General features: G+C 38.1%; 1 protein-coding gene across 1 annotated transcript in view; it reads left to right on the top strand.

Moving 5' to 3' along the window:
* The window catches only part of ACSS1 (acyl-CoA synthetase short chain family member 1), a 58,204-nt gene extending 36,345 nt beyond the window's left edge, over window positions 1-21,859 (top strand). The window contains exons 5-14 of the mRNA XM_063301826.1: window positions 1,758-1,910; window positions 3,698-3,845; window positions 6,087-6,224; window positions 6,793-6,885; window positions 12,621-12,733; window positions 14,022-14,148; window positions 15,926-16,053; window positions 17,193-17,256; window positions 18,870-18,988; window positions 21,360-21,859. Coding sequence (XP_063157896.1) covers window positions 1,758-1,910; window positions 3,698-3,845; window positions 6,087-6,224; window positions 6,793-6,885; window positions 12,621-12,733; window positions 14,022-14,148; window positions 15,926-16,053; window positions 17,193-17,256; window positions 18,870-18,988; window positions 21,360-21,536 — 1,260 coding nt within the window. The 3' untranslated portion in view covers window positions 21,537-21,859. The remainder of the gene's footprint in view (window positions 1-1,757; window positions 1,911-3,697; window positions 3,846-6,086; window positions 6,225-6,792; window positions 6,886-12,620; window positions 12,734-14,021; window positions 14,149-15,925; window positions 16,054-17,192; window positions 17,257-18,869; window positions 18,989-21,359) is intronic.
* The last annotated feature ends 2,594 nt before the right edge of the window (window positions 21,860-24,453 follow it).

Raw genomic sequence — 24,453 nt, 5'->3', positions numbered from 1 at the left:
TGGGCCAGCTCCATCGGTTTAATCATCCAGTCTTCCACTGTAGGTATTTGTGAATATTTCCATCGTTGTGCGTATTTATTTATTTATTTATTTTTATCCCACCTTTATTATTTTTATAAATAACTCAAGGTGGGGAACATACCTAATACTCCTTCCTCCTCCTATTTTCCCCACAACAGCAATCCTGTGAGGTGAGTTGGGCTGTAAAAGTCTTGCTGCTGTAATCATATATAAAAGCGAAGTCCCATTTTACACCAAGGAATTTCATACTTAATGTTCTCACTTGCCAGTGAGGCTTTCACGCTTCTGTTACTTTAGTCTACATCAATACGGTATTGTTTCAGTAAAACTTTTGGAGTCTGTTTCCTGAATTGCCTCCCTCAAAGGGCTGATCTCAATCTTGCAAGCCTGCCTGTGTTTTTCCTTCCCTCCCTCTTTTACCCCAGTAAATTTAAGTGGAGCCAGTCTGAGCTTCTTTTTAATGACTTAAGGCATGCTTTAGTTTTTGTAACTGTTCTGCATATTTTTCCCAAGGTAATGTCTATGGCTCTCTACAGAGAGAGAGTGAAGGTCCCCTCCTTGTTTGGCCTTATTTAAAAGATTGCTAACCTGAAGTCACTTCCTTCTGCTTTTTTCCCCAGACAGCTTCCCCACACACAAGAGGTCAAGCTCTTTTGACTTTCTCCTGGTAGAATATAGATAGCCAGGTGCTAGGCTTTGCTTATCTCTGTTGTGCATTTTCATTAAATAAATCTCCTTTTTATTATAGTTAAAATGCTTTAGGAATCCTTGCACAGATTAGATTCCCTTTCTCAGGGATGCTCCTGTGCACACACAGGAAATTTCCACCACCAGCACTTGCAAGCTTATTTCCCCAAAATCTTCCTTGAAGAAGTAATAACCAGAAATTTAAAATACTATAAAAAGCAGAGAACATCATTGAAAGCACTCTGCGGTAAAACATTATTCATTGCCTGAAAGTTATATAATTAGAGCCAGCAAAATTGAAAATATGCCCTTTTGTGTGGACTTCCATCAGAAATGAAAGAGGACATAGAGGAGGGCTTTCAGAATAGAATAGTGTTATTGGTCAAGTTCATTTAGGAGAGGATGATCTTAGGTCAGTTTGTTTGTTTGTTTATTTTATTTATTTATTGCTCACATTTATATGGCCTCTCATCTCACACAAGGTGACTTTTAGACTTCAAAGTTCAAAACCAAAACATTGAATTGAATCTTGATTCCAAAATCAGATTAGAAATGAATGAAGCTGGTAAAATATGTTGTGAGATGGTTTTATTTTTCTGTTCTAGCTCAAACTATTAGCAATTGCATAGCAAACCTACTATTTTATGGATACTTACATGTAGAATGCATTATAGGAATCGAAAAGGAATGTGAGTCAGGCATGAATCACTGAAACAAAATAAAATGTCTTTGGATGAGGGCATAGCTGTTTTACCAGGCAGTATGTAAAAGCCATTTATGGCCATGACTCCAGGAGAAGCATTGAATCCAGTATTCCCAAATAGCTAATCCATACCATTCAAGGCATGGAACCTGAATTATCAACTAAACTTCCAAATAATAATAATTGCCTTGGGTGCTTTAAATGCCCAAATTGCATTGCACACTTGTTATTTCTCTGTGAAATGTGAAATAAATTGAAGAAGGAAAAACACACCTCTCTCAACTGAGAATATTGCTCTAGTTTTCATTTAATTGCCAATAGAAAAAACATGCTTTTTTTGTTTTAGGAGATGGCTAAGGAAGCATTGGTTTGTCCCTCTGAAATCATGGACAGTGAAGATATGCTTTTTATGCTTTATACTTCAGGAAGCACAGGAAAACCTAAAGGAATTGTTCACACCCAGGCTGGCTATCTGCTTTATGCTGCCGTAACACACAAGGTATTGGCAGAATCCCTACAGTTTTGTTGTTTTACTTTAGTACTAACTGTCAGCAAAGTGCAAATCATGCTAACAGTGAATTTTGGCTGAGTTGGACATTTGGAAAATGATGTGTGGCTAAAAAAAATTATTTACCAACTGGTATTAAATTTGTTAGGACGGTGCAACACTCTAGATTTGAAGAGAAAAAGGTGATCCAGAATACACAAGGGTATTCACAAAGCACCTTGGGCAACTCCTTAAAGAAGCTGCATATCTGGAAAAGATACATTTTCTTTAATCACATACTCTAAATCACTTTTCCTCCTTTGAATGTGGATTGCTGCAGAACTCTAAAAATTATATGCAGAGCAGATCTGATCAAAAACAGACCTCTTGAGGTTCTGCTGGAAGTGATAAGAAGAAAGGGGAAAGCATGGACCCAAATCTTCCTCTGATAGAATGAACCAAAATAAATAAAGGGTTATAGTTATGCCCAAACTCCCAAAGTGTTTTTGAGGTGTTCTTTCTTTCTTTCTTTCTTTCTTTCTTTCTTTCTTTCTTTCTTTCTTTCTTTCTTTCTTTCTTTCTTTCTTTTTCTTTTTCTTTTTCTTTTTCTTTTTCTTTTTCTTTCTTTCTTTCTTTGTTTTTCAAACTTCTATTACCGCCCATCTCCCCCAAGAAAAGGGGACTCTGAGCAGTTTACAATAAAACCAGAATTAAAATCATAAAATATAAATTACAATAAATACACCAATAAATAAGAATAAGATAAATACCAAACCCAAGGGGCAACGTTCTTATTCAGTGGGAAAGATCTATGGTGCTAGCCACCCCCAAGATGAGCTATTACCTCTCCCACCCCAAGCGAGGCGGTAGAACCAGGTTTTCAAGTTCTTCCGGAAAGCTGGGAGTGCGGGAGCCTGCCTTTCCTCTGGGGCAGAATATTCCACAGGGTGGGTGCCACTGCAGAGAAGGCACACCTCCTGGACCCCGCCAGATGGAATTCTCTAACCGGCGGAATTCGCAGCATGCCCTCTCTGCCTGACCGGGTGGGATGGGTCGATGTTGAGGGGATGAGGTGGCCCCTCAGGTAACCTGGCCCCATGCCATGTAGGGCTTTAAAGGTGATAACCAACACTTGAATTGCACCCGGAAGCAAACTGGCATCCAGTGCAGCTTGCGCAGTAAAGATGTTACGTGTGCCAGTATTGGGGCACCAAGAATAATCTGCGCGGCTGCATTCTGCAGTCTGTCAGAAGTTAATCAAACTTGAAAGCATTCTATGGGTTCCATTATGAATGATAAAGAACCCTAATTCTAAATTTCAAATTTCAAATAAGTTTACTAAGAGAGAAATAATGTATTTTTCAAGCAGAAATATTTATTTAATTTTCAAATGCTACATTTTAAAAAAATGCCCCTGTTACAAGGTTGGTTATTTATACCCTCAGTATATCCTATAACAGGTATATATATTTTCTACTATTCAAAGAAACAAAGAATGGTAGTTAAGTTAAATTGTGGGAAGAATGGTACCTGAAATTACTCTGGTCTTATGAAATAGCAGCGAACAAAATCTCTGTTTATTATGTAATTAATGGTGGAGTAAATTTCCTCATATGTGGTTTAAAGCCCTAAAACCATGAATTGGAAGCCTTGAAAAGTGATTTGCCTGAATCTATGATTGGGTTACTTCTCCACACAAGGATAATCATATACTGGCTACTAAAAAGTATTTCCTGATCATAATAATTTTCATAAGTAAATGTATAAATTGATTCTAACCAGCTATATTGTCTTTATAGCATGTCTTTGACATCAAACAAGATGACATTTTTGGTTGTGTAGCAGATATTGGTTGGATCACAGGACACAGCTATGTTGTCTATGGACCACTTTGCAATGGAAGCACCACAGTTTTGTTTGAAAGTACTCCTGTTTATCCAGATCCAGGTAGAAATTGTAAATGTAATATATAGAAACAGCAGTGGACATAAGGAAGGGCAGTTAGTCATGAAAGAATCATTCTTTTCTTGTGAAACTTCAAAGGTTACTCACTCACTTCTCCAGATAGGGTTGGAAAAAATCCTGTCTGCAGTCTTTTTTTTTTCCTGCCATTCAGTTGTGTCCAATTCTTGGTGATTGCCTGGACTAGTCCCTGCAGTTTTCTTGGCAAGATTTCAGAAGTGGTTTGCCATTGCTTCCTTCCTAGGGCTAAGAGAGAGGGACTGGCCCAAGATCACCCAGCTGGCTTTGTGCCTAAGATGGGACTAGAACTCACAGTCTCCCAATTTCTAGCCTGGTGCCTTAACCACTACACCAAACTGGCTTATTGCTATTAGTTAGTGGGGAGCAAGTCCACAAATGTATTGCTTCTTATTGAGCCCTTTCTTCTTTCTTGAATTCTCATCCCATATGAAATAAAAAAATGAAAATAAATTAAAGCTAAACAACATGAAATCAACAACATAAGGCCAGATATTGAAAAGGAATTTTTCCTAAATATTTGGTCATTATGATTGCTGTATGTTACAAGTATGGTATTAGGCTTGTTGTGTTATCCAGTTTGCCTTTCTGCTGATAGGAGGTTATTTGATTCAGTAGAGGATTACATTAGCTTTCCCCCCCCCCATTTTTCCTTCCTCTCTGTAGCTGCTGTGTCATGTTTAGGCATATAAATGATTTTTCACTCTGGATTCCACTGAAGAAAATTTGGGCATTCTGGTCCCATGGGACCTTGAAGCGGAATGGAATCTAGCATCAAATAAAGTCTACTGATACCAGCTGATCTTTCCCTAATCAAAACTCTTGAGAATGTATCCAGATTGGAAATTGTATGGAAATAGCTGTAGTGATATTTTTTAGAAAAGACTTTACATTGGGGATATTTGTTTAAAGGCCTGTGTCACAAAATGTATGGATATCAAATAACAAAAAGACTAGAATTCATATCTGAAGGGCACCAGGTTGGGGAACACTGTTCTAAAAACAGAATGCCTTCCTCAGTCCAGGTTCTGTAGTCCCTTTCAGAATAGCTAATTGAGTTCTAAGTGAGACTCAGTTTGGGGAGGGTTGTATACAATATATGGCTTCCAAAACCGTATTTGGCTTTCCAAAGCCTTCCTTTCTCTGTGCAGTTGTGCAGTTATTCCTCATGGCTAAGAATGGAAAGTGTGGATGGTCAGAGACAGAGCCAGGATACTGCTAAATGTTATGGATAATGCAGCAGTTACAAAACAGTCCAAAATATTTTCAGTTGAAGCTGTAGTGGAAGGATAATATGCAAGGCCCAGATAGAGAATTTTAGTTTTACGAGTTGGATTATTCACAATAATTGCTACAATTATTGTTCACCTTATTGCTACATTTAAAAAAAATCTAAACGATGTGCCAAATGTCCTTATTTGGATATGATTAAAGAGCTGTGTCATCTTTATATAAATTAGTAGATATTCAGGTCTGAATTTTGAACTATACAAATGTTTAAGATATAATAATCTTATATCTAATAATATCTAATAAAATAATGAGTTTGCTTCAGCAACTCAAAAAAATACACATTAAGCCACCAAAATAGATAAACTAAAAAATTATTTATACCCAAAGTTTAGTTTTGATTTTAATCAGATTTTGGGGGGGGGAATTAACAATTAAATTAAAATTCACTTTGAGACCTGAGCTCAGTTTGAAGGAAACTTTCATTCATTCATTCTTCAAACTTTTATTACTGCCCATCTCCCCCAAGAAAGGGGGACTCTGGGCGGTTTACAAGAAAACTTTACTTTTTAAAGTTATTTTGCTGAATAAAAATTAAGTTCTCAAATCTCTTGCCTCTGTTTTCTTCAAAGCTGTCTCTTCAACTTCCCACACTAATATTCCCTAGGGGTCTGCCACCCAAGTACTTTAAGTTTAAACCTCTTTAGCTTCTGAGCCCAGACAATGTCAGCCAGGTGCTGCTACCTCCTGATACTTCAGAATAATGTGAAACATGCACACAGTATTTTTTCAGCTGTATTAATTGTGTCACTTTTATTTTTCTTTACTATTCTGACTCTGTGGGGTTTAAAATAAGGTGGTTGTGTATTTCAAAATGTATACGTTTGTGCTCTGGATATGCATTCTCATTTAGTATGAAATATTGTGAGCTTACAATACTTCTGGAGCTTACTTCTTAAACTATATGGTTGTTTTAAGGTCGCTATTGGGAAACTGTGGAAAGATTAAAAATTAACCAATTTTACTGTGCTCCAACTGCATTACGTTTGTTGCTGAAGCATGGTGATGAATATGTGAAGAAATATGACAGATCTTCTCTTACTACTCTTGGTTCAGGTGAGAATGGGCAAGGTAAATTTTATTTCTATTTAAAATTAAAGGGTTTGCTGGTTTTCTGTGGAAGGAGGACTAAGCTTTTTGCAGGAAACTTCTTCCTTTCAGTGATTCTTGCAAAGACCATGGAAGTCACTGTGAGGAAACACAGGAAAAGAAAGAGATTTCTCTGCAAAGAGCCTTTAAAGGTGAAACAAGGCTGTAAACTCCTATTTAGTCTCATCCAGCCTTTTTTTTTAATCTTTAGAAATGCCAGACTGGAAAGCTTCCCTATCAGAGTACATGCTATATCCTTACTTGAGACATTAGCCTCTAGTTCCTTAAAGCATCTTAAAAAAAGTCTGTCCATAGTTTTTACATTTTTTATGTTATTGTATGTTCTTTTTTTTATGAAAAGGATTAATAAAGAATATTGTCAGCATCTCATCCCCCTCCCAGTCTTTTTCTTACAAGATTGATCATGCCCAGTTTCTTTAACCAGTCTTCAGGTGAAGTTGCTTTGTTACCAACTATATAATATTCTTAACACTGTAAATATTATAATTATTTCTTTTGCTGTTTTGAATTTTAGTGGGAGAACCGATAAATCATGAAGCTTGGCACTGGTACTACAGTGTGGTAGGAGACAAAAGGTGTACCCTTGTGGACACTTGGTGGCAAACAGGTAAAATCAATGTAGTGAGTGGAAAAATATTGCCAGAAAAGTAACAGTATAGCCTGTTTTCAGTCATTAAGGTTGCTAAAGATTTTGCACATTGATAATTGTGGCATTTTTTTCCAAAATAAAATAATCACATTTGTATTTTCTTAACAAGATCTGAATTGCATTCAGTTACATTTATGCTATGTAGATGTACTATACTGTACTTTTATTTCATTCATGTCTTAGATCCCCAATGAAAGGATTCTATGAAATATATTTTTAAAAATGCAGAAAATCACAAATAGGAATTTCTGGGCCTTGGATTCTAGATAAGTTTATGACATTGAGAAAAGAAAAGAAATGCAGTGTATAACTCAAAATAGCTATGATGCTAAATTTAACGTAGAAATAGACTAATAAACATTACCCTATCTGTAACTGTACTCTCTGTAATATGATTTACTTTCTGAAAATCCTGTGTTCATTTTCCTGTAATGCCTTCTATATTTTGAACATTCTTTCTGAGTATGTTTATATATAATTTGTTTTTGCTCCTTAAAATCCCTACTCAAAAGCTGATATTTCATTAAGCCTTGCTATTCAGAAGGAGGTTCTTTTTCTTTCTTCTAAACTTCCCCTTTTTCTATTGTAAGTTATTCTTGACTTTTCCCCTGCATTCCTTGCTTATTGAGCCACAGTCTATCTCTTTTCTGCTTTTGGCAAGGGCCTTTTGTGTGGTATGAGTTACTCTATGCAGCCAGAAGTGTGGTAAAGAACAGAAATTATTGGGCAGCCTTGTGATTACTATACTACTTTTAACTGGTTTCAGCTCCGCTTTTTGTTTTCATTTCTCTCTTCTTTCCCCCTTTGGGCCAATTGCCCCACTTAAAGAATTACACCATCTTCATATAAACAAACATATACTTTAGTTACAGTTCAACAATAGGAGAAAAAACATTATTCTGTGTGATCATACCATGAGAGAAAAGGAAGGAACAGCAACAGGGGCAACAAACAGAGCGAGGTTAATAGAATTTTCCAGAACCTCACAACCACCACCAAACTTGTACATATTAACAAGGTACTAGCTGCTACAATTAACCATCCCCTGTTCATGTAGGGTGACTTAGCCCAACAAGAGTAGCTAATAATTTGAAGGCAGTGCAGCTTAGAAGAATTCAAAACATATGAAAATATAGTTAAAAACAAACCCTAAACCACAGTAATAGCTAAACGTTCTTTACTTATGGAGATTGAAATAAATGTTTGATTTCTGTACGCTATCAGTGTTGAGGTCATACACATCTCCATGAGGAGGGAATTCCAAAAATATGAGGTCACCATGGAAGAAATCCTTCCTGTAGAATGTGACAATATGGTGGAACAAGTAGAACCTCCAGTACTGATTCTTTGGCAGGCTCACACACACATGTGATCTTTCAGCTTATATTACAGGAAACTATTTAGGGTAAATATGCACAATAATCAACCTATAAGCTGCATGCTTTAATGTGGCTTTTGAGCCCTCTATCATAACCATTGAATTTCAGCGGCATGGCAGGTGCCACTTAGTTGTAGTAAACAAGCTGTGGAGAGAAAGCTATGAGAGAAATGTTTCTTGCTGAATCTGGCAAGTGTAAGGAACATCAGTCTCTTGTAAGGGGGTGGGAGGACTTTTTGACTCGGCAGGTACATGGTGGCTGCCAAAGAGAAGAAAGTCTGGTTTGGAGAAACTCTTTGGGCCAGTGCCAGAAATGAGCAGGACCACCGTTTTTCTCTAATATACCTTTTTTTCCCTTTTGCTCTCTTCCACTTTGTCCTTTTCCTTCTCTTTGTGACATCTCTTCTTCCAAGCCACAGATTATGAAGAAGGTGACAGATAATACTTATCAGAGATTTGAACTGATTGCTTGAATAGGACTTTTGTGATTAGGTGAAGGGCTGCATAAAATACTCTGGCAAGTTACAGATTTTTGGAAGTTGCTCTAAGAGTGATTTTTCAAGAAAAATTTTAACATATATGCATTCATATGTACAGAGAAACACACATTGATAAAATCAAACATTGACTCAAACCCGCCATTACATTACGCATAGAGATAGGGGAAAGAAAGGAAGTATTATTTTTTCCTTTTTCCTGAAGCAGCCTTGTTCTAACCCTTCCTGCAAAGTCTAATTGCAGGTAGTCCTCACTCACTGATGGCAGTTGGCCCGGGAACTCTGTCACTAAGGGACATGGTTGTAGGGCACAATGTCACATGACTGCGCCAATTTACCACAGCAGTTACAGCAGTCCAAGTTGCTGTCATCAGGCGAATCCTGCGTGGTCACAGTGTCCTGTGGTCAAGTGATCACCATTTGCAACCTCCTGATGATTTCACCATTGACTTTGCTTGTTGGAAGCTGGTAGTGGGACTGAATCATGTGACCGTGGGGATGCTGCAGCGGTTGCAACTATGAGGACCAGTCATAAGTCCTTGTCGTTCAGGGCCATTGTAACTTTGGTCACTGAATGAGTGGATGTTCAACTAGGACTACCTGTAGTATTACAAGGCTCCTTTTCCAGAAACAATACTGTTAGTTTCTGAGAACACTTCAATTCAGGTTCCCCATATAACATCAAAATGTTGGTTTATTTATTTATTTCATATGGCATAGCAGAATACAGCATTGTTTCCCAGCAAGAAGCAGCAGCATGAACACCGAAAATAACGTTGGTAATTCTAGCTAAATTAGTGATGTTTTCACAGTTAAATACTGTATTTTCTCAAAAGCTGATCACTTAAAAAATGCAAAAAACAAAGGTACCCACTTGTGAGGTTTATTATTTTCTGTGGTTATAAATAACAATAACAATAATTCTTGCAAAGAATTTGCAAGGATATTGCTTTGTCAGAGTGTTAGGTCAGTTGCAATCTTACATTCAGTTTAAAAATAGCATAATTATTGCAGCTTATCATTTCTCAAACATTGCTGTCTGAAGCAGTGATATGCCACAAATAATCAACTCAAACATGCATAAAGATTAGCAAATCAGGCTATGCAAATCTATTTGAAAGCATTTGAGTGGATAAGAGAAAGGGAGATTATGGGAGAGGTGGGGGAAATTCACTATGCAGATTCTTAAGTATTTATATATTTAACAAGTGATCAGGCTCAGTGCAGTAGGATCATTCTCAAATCCAGTATCCCTGTGAAGCTTGACCACATTTTAGAAATCAAGATTGGTGACCTTCTGTATTAAAAGCTTCATGCTAGAGCTCTGAATTGTGGTCTGTTAGGATTTTTCTTAAACTGGTAAGAGACCACAGACACAAAAACTTAGATTTGGTTTTACCCTGCTAGGGATTGCTTTATTAAACAAAATTAAAGTCCTACTCTATACTTTTACTTGTAATGCTAACTTTATGTTTATTTCCTACTTATTCTCTTACTACCTATATTAATCTAGGATCTAACTATAAATTTACAACTACTTATATCTTATTTAATCTATACATATCTTTATGTCTATGTTCCTCTCTCTATATCCTTAGCACTGTATTTTCTTATCTTGCTATTTCCTATTTCTCTGAGTCTTTCTTATTTCCCCAGGTCTTCAGCTCTTGTAGACAAACTCAGTCCATTTGTATTTCAAATGCATTCATTCTCTATAAACTTAAGTGCATTTATTTAAGAATAAAACAGAAAACATTTATTTATTTATCATATTTTTATCACTGCCCATCTCCCTCATATGGGGGACTCTGGGCAGTTCACAATAAAACAGTTCAAAATTCAATAAAATCTTAAATAATATCATTAATCCATAAAAATCAATATCAATAAATAAATATAAAATGTAATGAGATCCAAGTAATGGCAGATCTAATACCACCCAAAGGGGAACAAGACCAGCCTTGGCAGGACTAGGGAGCCAACCAATCCCAAGAGTGACTCTTCCTCTCCCCACTCCAGGCATGGTGACAAAGCCAGGTCTTCAATTGTTTCCTGAAGTCCAAAAGAGAGGAGGCCAGCCTCACTTCCGGGGGAAGGGTGTTCCAAAGGGCGGGAGCTGCTGCAGAGAAGGCCCGCCTCCTGGGCCCCGCCAGATGGAGTTCTCGTGCAGATGGGGTCCTCAGCATGCCCTCTCTGCATGAGCGGGTGGGACGGGTTGATGTAATGGGGATGAGACGGTCCCTTAGGTAACCTGGCCCCATGCCATGTAGGGCTTTAAAGGTGATAACCAACACCTTGAACTGGACCTGGAAGCAGACTGGCACCCGGTGCAGCTTGCGCAGCAACAGGGTAATATGTGCTGATCTTGAAGCACCCAAAATCGCCTGCACAGCTGTATTTTGGACCAGCTGTAGCTTCATAGTAAGCAAACAGATCTAAATAAATAAAAAAAATTCAAAAACAGTTGTTGGGATGCAAGGATCCCCCAGTGAACAATGAGTATAAAATGAGATGAGAAAAAAATCAATAAATGTGACTTTAAAGTAAATGCCTCCACTTTTTAGAATTCATCAGTCTCTCTAAAAGTACCAGTTTCTACACACTTGACATCCATTTCTGCTATAACACCATTTTTGCATAGTTGCCAGTTCAGAAATGATTGGTAGCCAAGAGTAACTTCTGATGTGGTTTTCTTTCTTTTTAAAAACTGTTAATTGTGCACATGTTAAGATGCACGAAAGAAAGACCTTAACGAAGATGTCATTATAAAGTTGCAGCATCTCTTTTTAATAGCCATAAATACTTCTCAGGATAGATTTGTTGCCTTCCTTTATTTAAAGTCTTCCTTCCAGATAGCTGGGTGAATAAATGGCTCTAAAGTAGTACATATGTGATAATATATTTAGCCCTTTTTTCTGTAATGATTCATAATTAGGACAAGCATACAGTATGTCACTTCTGAGACTTCTCAGATACCTTTCCATTCAGCCAGACTTGATCTCCCATTTCCATCAATGAAAAAAAAAGGTGAAAGGTGAAAGGTCCCCTATGCAAGCACAGAGTCATGTCTAACCCAAATGAAAGGAAGATTAAAAATTGTTTTGTGCCAATTAGGGCAACTGTCCCATCTCTCTTAGTGTACACAAGACAAAAAACTGCTATAATATTTAAATGTAAGTAATGCATTTTCAATTGTGACAGTTTTTGTCACAATTGGACTTAGGTTTTTTTTATTTATGTATTACTGTTGCTTCCTTTTGTGTGTTAGTGGTAGGCTATATATTGATCTGATTAAGGTTGAAATCTCTGATCTGATTTAACATTTATCCTGATAGAAATGAAGAAAGAATGATTAAGAGGCTCAGACCTGAATTGAAATAATCACAGAATGCCCATAATGGGTGAGAGGTTCTAATCCTATATAATAATAGTATTTTAGCCTCGTAAACCGCTTCTAAGCAAACAGTTTGAAGTGCTATCAAAACAACAGAGGGAAATATATTCTATAATTTCCCTGCATTTCAATGATTTGCTGCTGAAATTACTTGCTAAGTGCATGAAATTGTGTTGAACATAAGCACCTTTGGGCATTGAGGGGGTAAATAAAGAGCTCCTGGTATTTTTATATGGAAACTGATGGAGAATGTTTTTGTCAATTTCTGTAGTATGTTAAAATCTTGTTCCTAAATAAACCTAGTATAAGCACACAAAATTGAAAGCAGCCCTCAGTCCAAAAAGGTTGCTTACCTTTATTTAATTCTAGGAAAACAGAGACTGCATTCACTGTTTTTGGTCTTTCTTCCTCATTCTCATTCCAGAAACTGGTGGCGTTTGCATTGCTCCTCGGCCTTCAGAAGAAGGAGCTGAAATCATTCCAGCTATAGCAATGCGGCCTTTCTATGGGATCACCCCAGTGCTACTGGATGAGAATGTAAGCCGAAATACTGAAAAATTCTGGATTATGAAAATAGATTTAATTGAAAATAGCAGGAGAGGAGAATGATCTGAATTGTTTCTATACTGCAAAAAGATTTTAAAGGAATATTTAAAAACATTTAATAACATTCTAAAAATATAATTATTAGACTGCTGATAGTTGTAGAGGCTAAAGCCTAGAACAGTTTTGAAAGAATTATGGAGAAAGTTAGACCACCTGGCCATACCTTCTTTAGGTAAGGAGGTTCTTATAAAAATTAAGATTCCTTTTAGGGAATAGCTTGAAGAACCTGTATTATTCTGAATACGGCCTGTGGTAGGAAAGGGTCAGACAAGGAAAGAGCTGGAAAATTTGTCGTATAGATAAAAACATCAGGAAATAAATGGGTACTCCTTTCCAGAGAGCCAATATGAGTTAACTGTTCTGCTGTCTACCTAGCCTAGACCAGTTTTCTAAAATCAAACCACAGTAGAAAAATCACTGATCTGCCCTTTCTGTGCAGTCAGAATGTATATTTGTCTTCAAACTTTCTCTGGATTTTAAAAATTTAATGTTCATTTGTGAGTTATGTAACTGTTAGGGATAATTATAAACAGGCATTCTACTAATATTATATACTGCTCCCACTTATTCATTATACTGGCTTTTTATTGATTTATGGATATAACATCATATTTTACTTAATGCTAGCATAATTAATCCTAAATATGAGCTAGCCTTATGTCAGCACAGCTGGGAAGCTGGTGGAAATCTTAACTTTATCCCATAGCATGATATAAAATAAATTTTGAAGAGGTAGGTGGTAAGGAAGGAGATAGAGAGTAAGCTCTGTGCTTGTCAGTTGTAAATGTTCATCCTTTTCCTTCTACCCACCCCCAAAATGTTCTTTATTCATACAGATAGTCCTTGTTTAGGAATCACAATTGGGATTGGCAACTTGGTTGTTAAGCAAAGCTGTCGCTAAGTGAAACCATGACTGTGCTTATGATCTTACTTCAGCTTTCCTTTGCTTTACAGACCTGCAAAGGTCGTAAATGCAAGGATTGGTCATAAAGTTACTTTTTCATCACTGTTATAACTGCAAATGGTAATTAAACAAGGCAGCCACTAAACAAGGACTACCTGTACTTGCAGGCATATTGAGTTCATTATATCTTGTCTTTTATCAAGTGTTTGATCAAAGTGTTAATGGAAAGTATAAATATGCAATTAAGTTCAATTTCTGGGAAAATTTGGTTTTATTGATGTGTTGAGAGAGAGCTTTTTTTACTTCATTCCCTAGGGAAAAGTTTTAGAAGGCAATGATACCTCTGGTGCTCTCTGCATTGCACAGCCCTGGCCTGGTATAGCACGGACTATCTATGAAGACCATCAGCGTTTTGTAGATGCTTATTTCAAAACTTACCCAGGTGAGAATGATGAGAAGTAGTGTCAGCTGAAATAGTGCACTGAAGTTGATGTTTTACATTAACTGCTGTTCTTATTATTTTGACAATAGCAATATTGTTATGCTGTGCTTCCTTTGCATCTTTTAAAAATAGTGTAGCAGCAATCTGTACACCAGTGAAGCATTCATGCGCACATCTACATACATAACAGGTGTTGATTAACATGACCATTCTGAAACGTCTTTGCTGATTTTTGTATTTTATCATTCATATGGGCCTGAATCCTAAAGTATAAAAATGAATTGAATTCCAAAACAGTTGCAGTAGATTAATAACACAGATGGTCCTCAGTTAATGACTACTCGTTCAGCAACCATTCAAACTTGCGACGGTGCTGAATGAGAGGTACTTATGGCTGCTCCTTGAAGTTCTGGCCATTGCAGCATCCTCACAGTCACATGATCGCGATCTGGGCACTTGGCAACTGGCCCAGATTTCTGACCGTTGCAGTGTCCAGCAGTCACGTGATTGCAATTTGTGACATTCCCTGCCAGCTTCACCCAAGCAAAGTCTGTGGGGAAGCTGGCAGGAAATTGTAAGTCGCAATTATGTGAGGTCCTCACTTAACAACCCTTGCTTAACGGTGGTAACCTGGGACTGCCATCGCTGAGTGGCATTGTCACTCGATGTCACCTTTATGACCACATCGCTTAGTGATGGAAATTCCAGTCTCAATTACTGTCGTTAAGTGAGGACTACCTGCATAACCATGATGAGTCCGCATGGATGTTGACACAGATCCTGAGTTCTCAACATTGTTCCCAATGTACTGTGCCATCAGTGCCCACAGATTTCCTGCCTCACCTCTATTTCACATTTAAAAATACTTCAATTTAAGAAAAACAGAAAGCCAGCATGCTGCAGAATAAAGTCTAGCATCCAACATTGTCTTTTATTTTTAAGAATGCCTTTAGGGCCCAGCTTGACCCTATAAGGTTAAAAAGTGGCTGCAGTCCAGTGCCATGAAAAAGGACAAAGATAAGCAAGTAGTTTTCTAGTAAACTTGTTTTATAGCTTGCTGTATCTCCTACTGAGTCTTTTTTGCCAATATGCAATGATCTGCACTAGCTGTTTGCTAGAGTGGCCAAAACATTTTCTCAAAATTCCAAGTATCCCACCGGGCTGAAAAGGTCAAGTTCCCTAACATAGATAGATGATTGTTCAATGTAGAAGATTAGTGTTGAAGAGATGGGCTAGATGTCCAAATAGAGATGTCCATTTTTCTATTTATGGTTCTGCAGTACTTTCTTGCTATGTCTTTTCTCCTCCCTACAAGTACAGGAATTTCACCTCTTTGAGATTTTTTAAGCTTGCTTACTAGGAAAGAATCACAGTTTCATCTTGTTCTATAAAGAAGTATAGAATCCCTACTAACACCTGATGAACATACAGCTGCAAAAGTACCCTGTGACCATCTGAGGTGATGAGACACTGAGCAAAGACCACATTCCAGCAGCATCAACTTCTGCAAAGCACCAGAGTCCCAGAATTCCCTTATTCATTACATATGTTTCCATATAACGTATATCTTACTTCCATATTCTGACAAATTAATAAATGTGCATTACAAATGCAGTATGTTTTGTCCTCCTGTTATAATTGCCAACAAGTGGTGATATGCAATATGCATATATTATTTTCCCCACAGGGATAACGAACTGTGACTGCTGACTGTATTGTTCCCTTCACAAAAAGTGAACATCCGCATTTACTGACACTAAACCTGTTATTGCCGCAGGTTATTATTTCACAGGAGATGCTGCTTATAGAACGAAAGAAGGCTATTACCAGCTAACAGGGCGAATGGATGATGTCCTAAACATCAGCGGACACAGACTTGGAACCGCAGAAATTGAAGATGCCATGGTAATTACTGGGTCAAGGAAAAGCGTAGGCCCCAATAATTTACTCATGTAAGCTAATTGAGACATAGTTATTTAGAACTGTGGGAAAATTTGAACAGCTGGCTCCCATAGTTAATTGAGACTTAACTGTGGCATTAAAAGATCACTTGCATATTTAAGCCATTATGGATTAGTCAACTCAGGTGGAAGTTCTTTCCTCTGATATTAACTCAAATGCGGTATATACAGTGAAGACAGTTCATTGATTTAGTCAAGTGTCATTAGTTTATGTGAGATTAAAGCCTAGTTTTCAAAACAAATTGTATGGTTAGCCTCTGCTTAACAATACTGTGACAGACTACATGGCAGAACATAGTCCTAGAGGAGTTTCTGTTATGTGAATTCTCACTTGTAGTGAGGTCATAGGTCTATGTGCAGCCATTAGTGGACAGCTAGGACCACTGAATGGAGCAGAGCTTAACACAGAGAAAGATGTGCACAGAAAAAGAATATTATCTTAAATAGCATTAATGAGCACGTTAGAGAAATATAGGTTATTGATCTTACCTACTTAGCCCACCCAAGCATAAAGAATTACACAGTTAGACAAAGTAGGTTTAAGAGTAAGTGAAAAAGAGTCTTACTGATTTATTTGGTCCAGTTAACATCCATTCAGAAAAATGATCCTTGTTTCTTTTTTCTTTTCCCTAAACTGAATTGACCCTCAGCCCTCATTGCTGCTAAAAGCTGCATGCAGAAAGGGGGAACCTCCTTATTCAGGGCCCATTGTATGTGGCCCAACATGGAAGGAACAGCAAAGCATACTTCCTTCCCAGATGGTGCAGAAGGAGGAAGAGGAAGTAAGGAATGTGGGAGGGGCAACAAACAGCTTCCTCCAGAAGCACATGGAAAATTTGCATCCTAAAACGAACTCATCCACATGCTAATGAGGCATGCTGATTTGCTGATACCTCCAACACTATGATTACAGGTTTATCACCTTATTTGTGAGGACTGGACTTGTATGACATTCATACATGAATATACAAATCTGACATCTGGTTCAGTTCATAGGCATTTTTCAAAAGCTTTGAAGTTAAGCCAGGGTCAATGCCTAGTTTTGTTTACTATTTCTTTCCAAATCACTTTTTTTTTTTAAAGGATGAACACCCTGCAGTTCCAGAAACAGCTGTGATTAGCTATCCCCATGATATCAAAGGGGAAGGTAAGTGACTGAAATATTTTAAAATAATTAGGAAAATATTTAACTGTATATTTAATAATTGATTTGTTCATGTCGGGACTAGTGCAGATATAATTCAAGAGGAAAAAAATGAACAGGGGTGTTCTGCAGAAACTGATACTTGATTAATAGCTTTCTTTCAAAGAATAAACGTAAGAGTATTATAATACTTACGTTAATTATTTATATATTATTTATTGTTACTATTTTTCTCCTGCCTTCAGGAGAGAGAACTGTACTGTCAGCTATCTAGAGTTGCAAGGTTGAGATGGGCAGTTATATAAATTTTATGAATACATAAATAATGAGAACAGCATAGCCTTTTCTGCTGTGGTGCCCACCCTTTGGAACATCATTCCCCAGGACCTTAGCTTGGCCCCACCCCTGCTGCCCTTTAGGAAGGCCCTGAAGACATGGCTTTGCCATTGTGCTTGGGGGTCCGGTAATTGTGGAGAGCTTCTGCAATCTCTGTGTTGAATATGATGCAGCAATGGACTCTGTCACTGACTATGGTTATTTTTTGTTTTAATGTGGTTTTTTTGATGGTTTTTATATGTCTGTATATCTGTTTTAACCTGTTTTTGTTTGGTTGTTTTTTAACTGTTGTGAGCCACTCACAGGTGAGATGAATGGCTATACAAATCAAGTCAATTAATCAATCTATCTATCTATCTCCATTGTATTATAAGCCATTTAGATTTTAACATTTAGGGACAGTGAAGGACCAAGGACAGCACGGGAACTAGGGTCTGTGTTACCCGGGGCAAACATGGATTCTGCCCCCACCCCTGGGGTAAACATTCAGTATACAAATACTATTTTGTCATTTTGGTGCCCCCCCCCCCACAGCGTGGCTATGAGGCATATGCCCCGCTTGCCCCCCCAGTTGTGGCCTTGACCAAGGATCAGTGGAACCTCTTCCAGAACAAGTTGAATTCCAGCTATTGAGGCTCTCTCTTAAATCATGGGCATTTTGTTCTTACTGAGTTTAGTCTTAGTTTGTTAATTTCCTATAATTTAGAAATAAGGTATAGATGTCAAATATCTGTTAGTCTACAACTTGATCCAAGAATTCTTGCTTGGAAGAAATTGCCTTTTAAAGTTCGGATTCTTCATTTTCTTTCACACCATAAGGAGTCATATGAACAGTAAAAAAGTGATGTGATTTGGCTTTATAGCTTTTGATCTGAGCTATAATCCTGTAAAAAATAGTGGTAAATTTCAGTGAATGCAAGATTTAGGAGGAGGGAGCACAATGTATACTACCTTGAGCTCCTGAATTAAAGATGGGATATAAATGTAATTAATCAATTAATTAATAAGAGAAGACATGCATAGAAACTGTATTGCAAACAAATGTGATTTAAGTTTTAAAAGATTTGAAACAGTTACAGTGATCAAAATGATTGTATAAGTATAGTAGCATTACTTTTCAACCACTGTGAAAAGGTTGTTGAACCTAAACCCTTTCAGAACAGATGACTATTCCTGGTGCAATAAGAATAATATTTGTTCTCTAGCATAATGAGAAAGTTACCTATGGCTATATGCATTAATAGGCATCAATATACACTAAATGTATTCCTTTTTTCCAGTTGCATTAGCTTTTATAGTGCTAAAAGATGACATGGCAGATACAGACATAATTATCAAAGAGATAAAGACAATAGTTGCCGCCAAGATAGCCAAATATGCTGTTCCTGAACATGTTCTGGTAAGTATTTCAATATTGTACATTTTTTATAAGAATATCTGAGAATAATATTTTCATGTATACATACATTCATTCCTTATGGGATATGGCTATGTATTGTAAAAATATAAAACAATTGCCAGTTCAGACATAAAGGAAAGTCTTTTTTTTTTTTAATTTTAGGAAGCCATGATTTCTTGTAATGAAAATCTGCTATTATCAATATTGGGTATGGGTAGCCCCCCCTCTCCTTCTCTGGTCGGAGATGGACGGTGACAAATTTGATAAATAAACAAACAAACAAACAAACAAATAAATAAAATATGTAAATATGGGAGAGGGAAGTACTGGATAAAGTGCCTTCAGGTATATTATCAAAATGGTAGCAACTATACATAATTGAGAGGCTTCGGAAAATTTGCAGTAACTTTATGCTTTGCAAAAATATCAGTCAGTTTCCCCGAAACTCCAAAAGATGGCAAGAGTTACTGCTCTTTATAATTGTATGTGAACGTATACAATCTCTAGTTGAAAGAAGCTGTTGCTAAAGAAGAGAAACGTATGACATATCTGTGGTGTACGTAATACTAAATACTGCAAATAACAGTCCTGCAATATTGCCTAGAGATTTGAGACGCCTGTTCAGATTGAGGGTTGGGGCTGGAGTTCAGAGAAGTTTCCAACAGCCTCCCTTGTTATCTAATGCTTTTTTTCTCATACCGCAGATTACTTGAGGGAACAGCATAGAATTTTGTAGTGGTAGTTAATTTTATTGCTCTGGGGAGGGCTGAGCTGAGAGAGTAACTGCAGAGTCCCTACTCCACTATGGACTTTAGTTCATATGTGATCTTTATTCCAAACTGCGGAGTGAAGCATTTAAATGTTCTTCCTTTGAACACACTCTAAATGGAAAACTATGATTTTCTGGTGCATCTGAACCATGCTAGTGTCTTAACGCTGTAAATAAATTGCCTTATCTGTGATCTCTGTGCATTACATATATGGATGATGTGCTAGAGCAGAGCTTTGTTTTTCAGCAGAAATTATGGCCCCTTACTTCACAGATTCCTTACTACCAGGGCATGGGGGGGAGGGGCTGTCAAGAAGGTGGCTTTAATCATGAGGTTGCAGCTGCCATCTTGATGTTTTTGACACCCCCCTTCCCCCAGGATGTCCGTGCTTACCGCTTCAGTTGCTTTGCAACTGCTGCAGCAGTGATGACCTTTCCTTAGCTGGAAAACAGCTTGACTTTCTTAGTCTTTAGTTCTGGAATTCTTGTTTTAATTTTTTCTTTATTTTCTTTCCTTAATTACATGAAGTGTGCTAACATATTGCTTTCCACCAATGGCTCACCCTCTGACTCATTTGTGTAGGTGAAGGATGCGTTTTAGATTCTTGCACAGTAAGCTCATTGGAACCCATTTTGCCTTAGAGCATTGTACTTCACTAACTTGGTGGATTATCATGGTCTTTCAGATAAAAAGAAAGACCAGAAGGCGGCAACCAAAGAGCTAAACACAGTATTTCCAGTCTGTAATAACTATGCTAAGACAAGAAGATGTCCCTACCCCTAACCTGGACCCAGGAGGCTCTGACCTAGACCAGAAGCCTTCTCTACTTAGTCCTTGAGAATGCTGTTGTCTGAGAATAAAAATGAGAAAACAGAGAGCCATAGGAGTTTGATGTAGAATGCCAGACTTGATCAAGGCCAGCAGTGTTTAAGCAGGCCATAGACTTATGGTATTTAGGGAGCAATCTGCCCTTGGAAAAGCTTCTAGAATAATGTTGCTCCATGAAGACCATCCTTGACTCCCTGTTCAATAGAATCCCTGCTACAAGAACACCCTTCCATTTGGTTTGCCTCCTGACTGGACAATTTGTATACTCTTTTAGGTGCTCTTTTCTCAATAAACTTGCTTTTGTTAGGACTACAGGATTGGCTTGACCGATTTGTGACAGTAATAATCTGACTTGTCTCCTGCAAATAAGGAGACCCTATTTGAGGCTTTGATTGCCTTCTTCTGGTCTCATTAGCCATATGTGTGATGCACTGAGACCACATGGAAGAACAAGTTACTTACCTGTAATTGTGATTCTTCAAGTGGTCATCTGCAAATTCACACAACCCTCCTGCCTTCATCTGTTAAATGAGTATTCCTTTTTTTCAAGGCTAATGTGAAGATCTTAGGATAGCTGGACAGGCATGAGCAGTTGGGGTGGGGGTGCTTTCCTTGTAAGCTTTGGAAGGTTCCCAAAAGATTCTGCGTAGGCACATTGACTCATATATGTGAATGCATAGAAGATGAACTTTTATTTAGCTGTCTTTATTTAAAATATTACTTCTTATGATGATTTTCTAAAGTGATAAAGCACATTTTTTCTTCTCAAACAGGTAGTGAAACGTCTTCCCAAAACTCGTTCAGGGAAGATAATGAGAAGGTTGCTACGGAGAATAGTGACAGACGATGTTAGTGATATGGGAGATATCACCACACTAGATGATCCCAGTGTCATAGAAGAAATACTTGAAACATATAAGAAATACAAACTTAAGCATCCTATTCTATAATGGACTATTGTGAAGATGACTTCTGTTAAGAAGGTGAAGGAACAAAAGGAACGGTCAAATTTATTCTTGCTATGTCAAAAAGCTATTCATGTAAAATCCAAAGCATTATGTTTCCTGAAAAGAATGTGTATTGTAGCAGTTTACCTAGTGCACATACTTCATTGAGTTTATATTTTATCTTTCTTTGAAAGCATGGAAAAAATAATTTTCAAACTGCTATTTAAGACTGTCTTTGTTAAACAGAATATAGAACCTTAAGGAATAAGTTTGAATTTAGCCTTAATATTTTTGCCTCAGATATATAAAACACTCCTTTAAAGTCAGTCTTACTGTTTTCCTAATTTTGTCTTATCTTTCAGGTGAGTTGAAGCTCTCTACTTTAAGTTACGTGAATTTCTATAAGAAAAATCACACGATGATCTTTTTCGTATGGTACTATACTATTTTGAAAGTACGGTAATTGAAAGCCAAATTAATCTAAAACCTGACTTTTTATCAGTACCATACACTTCTGCATAACATGTTGAAAGTTGTATTTTCGACTGGGGTGGGACAAACAGAATTGCTATAATGTTGCATTAGCATCAAATTATGAACTGGCATGTAGTATTCTTTATTAAACATGTATGTATCTTTTTGTGTATCTACATATTGCTGCTATGCATAAGCCTGATACGATATTGCGTGAGACTGATCACATGCAATTATGGAGAAACAATTTTCTGAATTCAGTGCAAACCATCTGGTTTGGGGCTCGAAATTCAGAAACCAAACCAACTCCATCACCTATTTTCCTAAGATTAATTAATTCTTATTATGTGATGGAACTGAAGAGAGAAGAAAGACCTACTATATGAGAGTTACTCAAGTTACTGTTGGATTGGTTTCTGGAGTGTTGGGATTGCATGGCTTATTTTGATACTGATGAGTGAGAGTGCAATAATACGTTTGTTCTGTCTGATTTGCAAACCAATGAATTGGGAACAACTTTTGAATTTGATGCAGGCTTTCATGCAGGCTTGTGCAGAGCAGACCACTTTCATCTATGAAGATACCAGCCACAGTTGCTGGAGAAATGTCAGGATACCAGATAATTCAATCACAGCCTATTAGCCTGGAAGCTCATCATCAGTGAACGCTCTAACTGTTGGGAAGGGCAAGTGGATATGTTCCCATCCCATGTACAAAAGGCATTTGGATTAGCAGTTCAGTTCACTCCAACACTAGGAATAAGCTTTGATTTATTTACTTACTGACTTATTTATTTATGCATGCATGCCCTTTATATAGCCACCCATCTCACAGAAGTGATGAATAGCGAATTAGCAACAAAACGTTAACAAAAATAACATCTGAAAACAACAACAATTTAACACATGCTGGATTCCACTTTCCTGTCATTAAGACGAGAACTAAGCCAGCCAGCAGGGCTTTTTAAACCTTCCCATCCAATTGAGAACAGGCTTGTTTAGCAAGCACAAGACAGGCTATGACATGCACAGCCCTGCCCTCCAAGAAAGGAGGCTCAGAAGGAATTTCTGGGGAACTTCAGAAAGGCCCTATCCCCTACCCTGAGGCCATTATTGCACTTCCCCAATGAGAACATTGCAAGCCAGTTTGGTGTAATGGTTAAAGGCGCCAGGCTAGAAACCAGGAGACCATGAGTTCTACTCCCAGCTTAGACACAAAGCCAGCTGGGTGACCTTGGGCTGGTCACACACACTCAGCTGTAGAAAGGAGGTAATGGCAAACCACTTCCAAAAAAGCTTGTCAAGAAAATTGCAGGGACTAGTCCAGGCATTTGCCAGGAGTCAACACTGACTCAAAGGCTCACACACACACACACTGATAAAATTACTTGGGCATACTTCTCTTGCTGGATTTTATGGCAAATGACAGCCTCAGTAACTTAAAAAGAAACTTTTCTTTATACTGTAAGTGATGGCAATTGGCATTTTTATCTTACCTAGCATTAGTAACTTGGGCTCTTCATCTTTAGTGCTTAGACGTGCAATAACGCCACACCTCTTCGGGTTGACTCTCTAATTGTCTCTTCAGTACAATGTCCTAACCTAAAGGATCCTATCCCCTTCTATACCTTTCAAAATCATACAAATCACAGCAAGATTACAGTTATTTCCCATTCCAACTCACCTCAAACCCATCAACAAAATACCTGTCATCATTCCTAGAGATACTTTCTCTTTCCAATTCATGCTAATATCCCTTACTCCTAGATCCCCCTCCCGTGTTTTTTTTTTACACAAGATTCTCTCCAAATACAATCAGTTTTGGAAGCAAGAACCTTTCCCGCGTTCTTCCCACGAGGAAAATAAGTGGATGTTCTATTGACCCCGCCCTCGAGGAAGCAACTCTAGCTCCCATTGGGCAATGAAGGGCTGAGAAAGGGGCGGTGCACACAATGGGGCGTGGCGTTAGCTGATTCGTTGAACTTAAGCGGTGAAGGAGAGAAACGGATCTACCTGGAGGGGGCAAGAGAAAATTGTACTAAATTAGGAAATTAAAGAGGAAATGGGGGGGTTTACCTATAGGCAGCCGTGAGTCACCTTTTGGCACTCATCGCCGAAAGAGCGATGGGGACATGGCTCTATGGAGGCTGTTGGTGGGTTATCACAAGGGATGGACTTCTTGGGAGAGGTTGGAGCCGCCGCTGAAGCGCGCTCGGACCTGCCCAGTGCCCCTCGAACCGTCTCGGCGAACCGAGCAGAGCTTCTGCTTGGGGACCGGGTGGTGGCCGGGCGTTTCTCAGGGCGGGGGCGGGCCTCTAGCGCGGCAATCGTTGAGCGAGCTTGGCCAGAGGGGTGGGGCAGTGTGGCGGCCGCCGGGCTCATGTCGGGGAGGGGGCGTGGCTGTAATGTGGCAGCCGTTGAAGCAGGCTGGGGCAGGGGGCGGGGCT

Source organism: Candoia aspera, chromosome 1 (assembly GCF_035149785.1).
Source record: "Candoia aspera isolate rCanAsp1 chromosome 1, rCanAsp1.hap2, whole genome shotgun sequence".
Classification (NCBI taxonomy): domain Eukaryota; kingdom Metazoa; phylum Chordata; class Lepidosauria; order Squamata; family Boidae; genus Candoia; species Candoia aspera.
The sequence above is the reverse complement of the archived record's forward strand: the minus strand, read 5'-3'. Positions and strand labels throughout refer to the sequence as shown.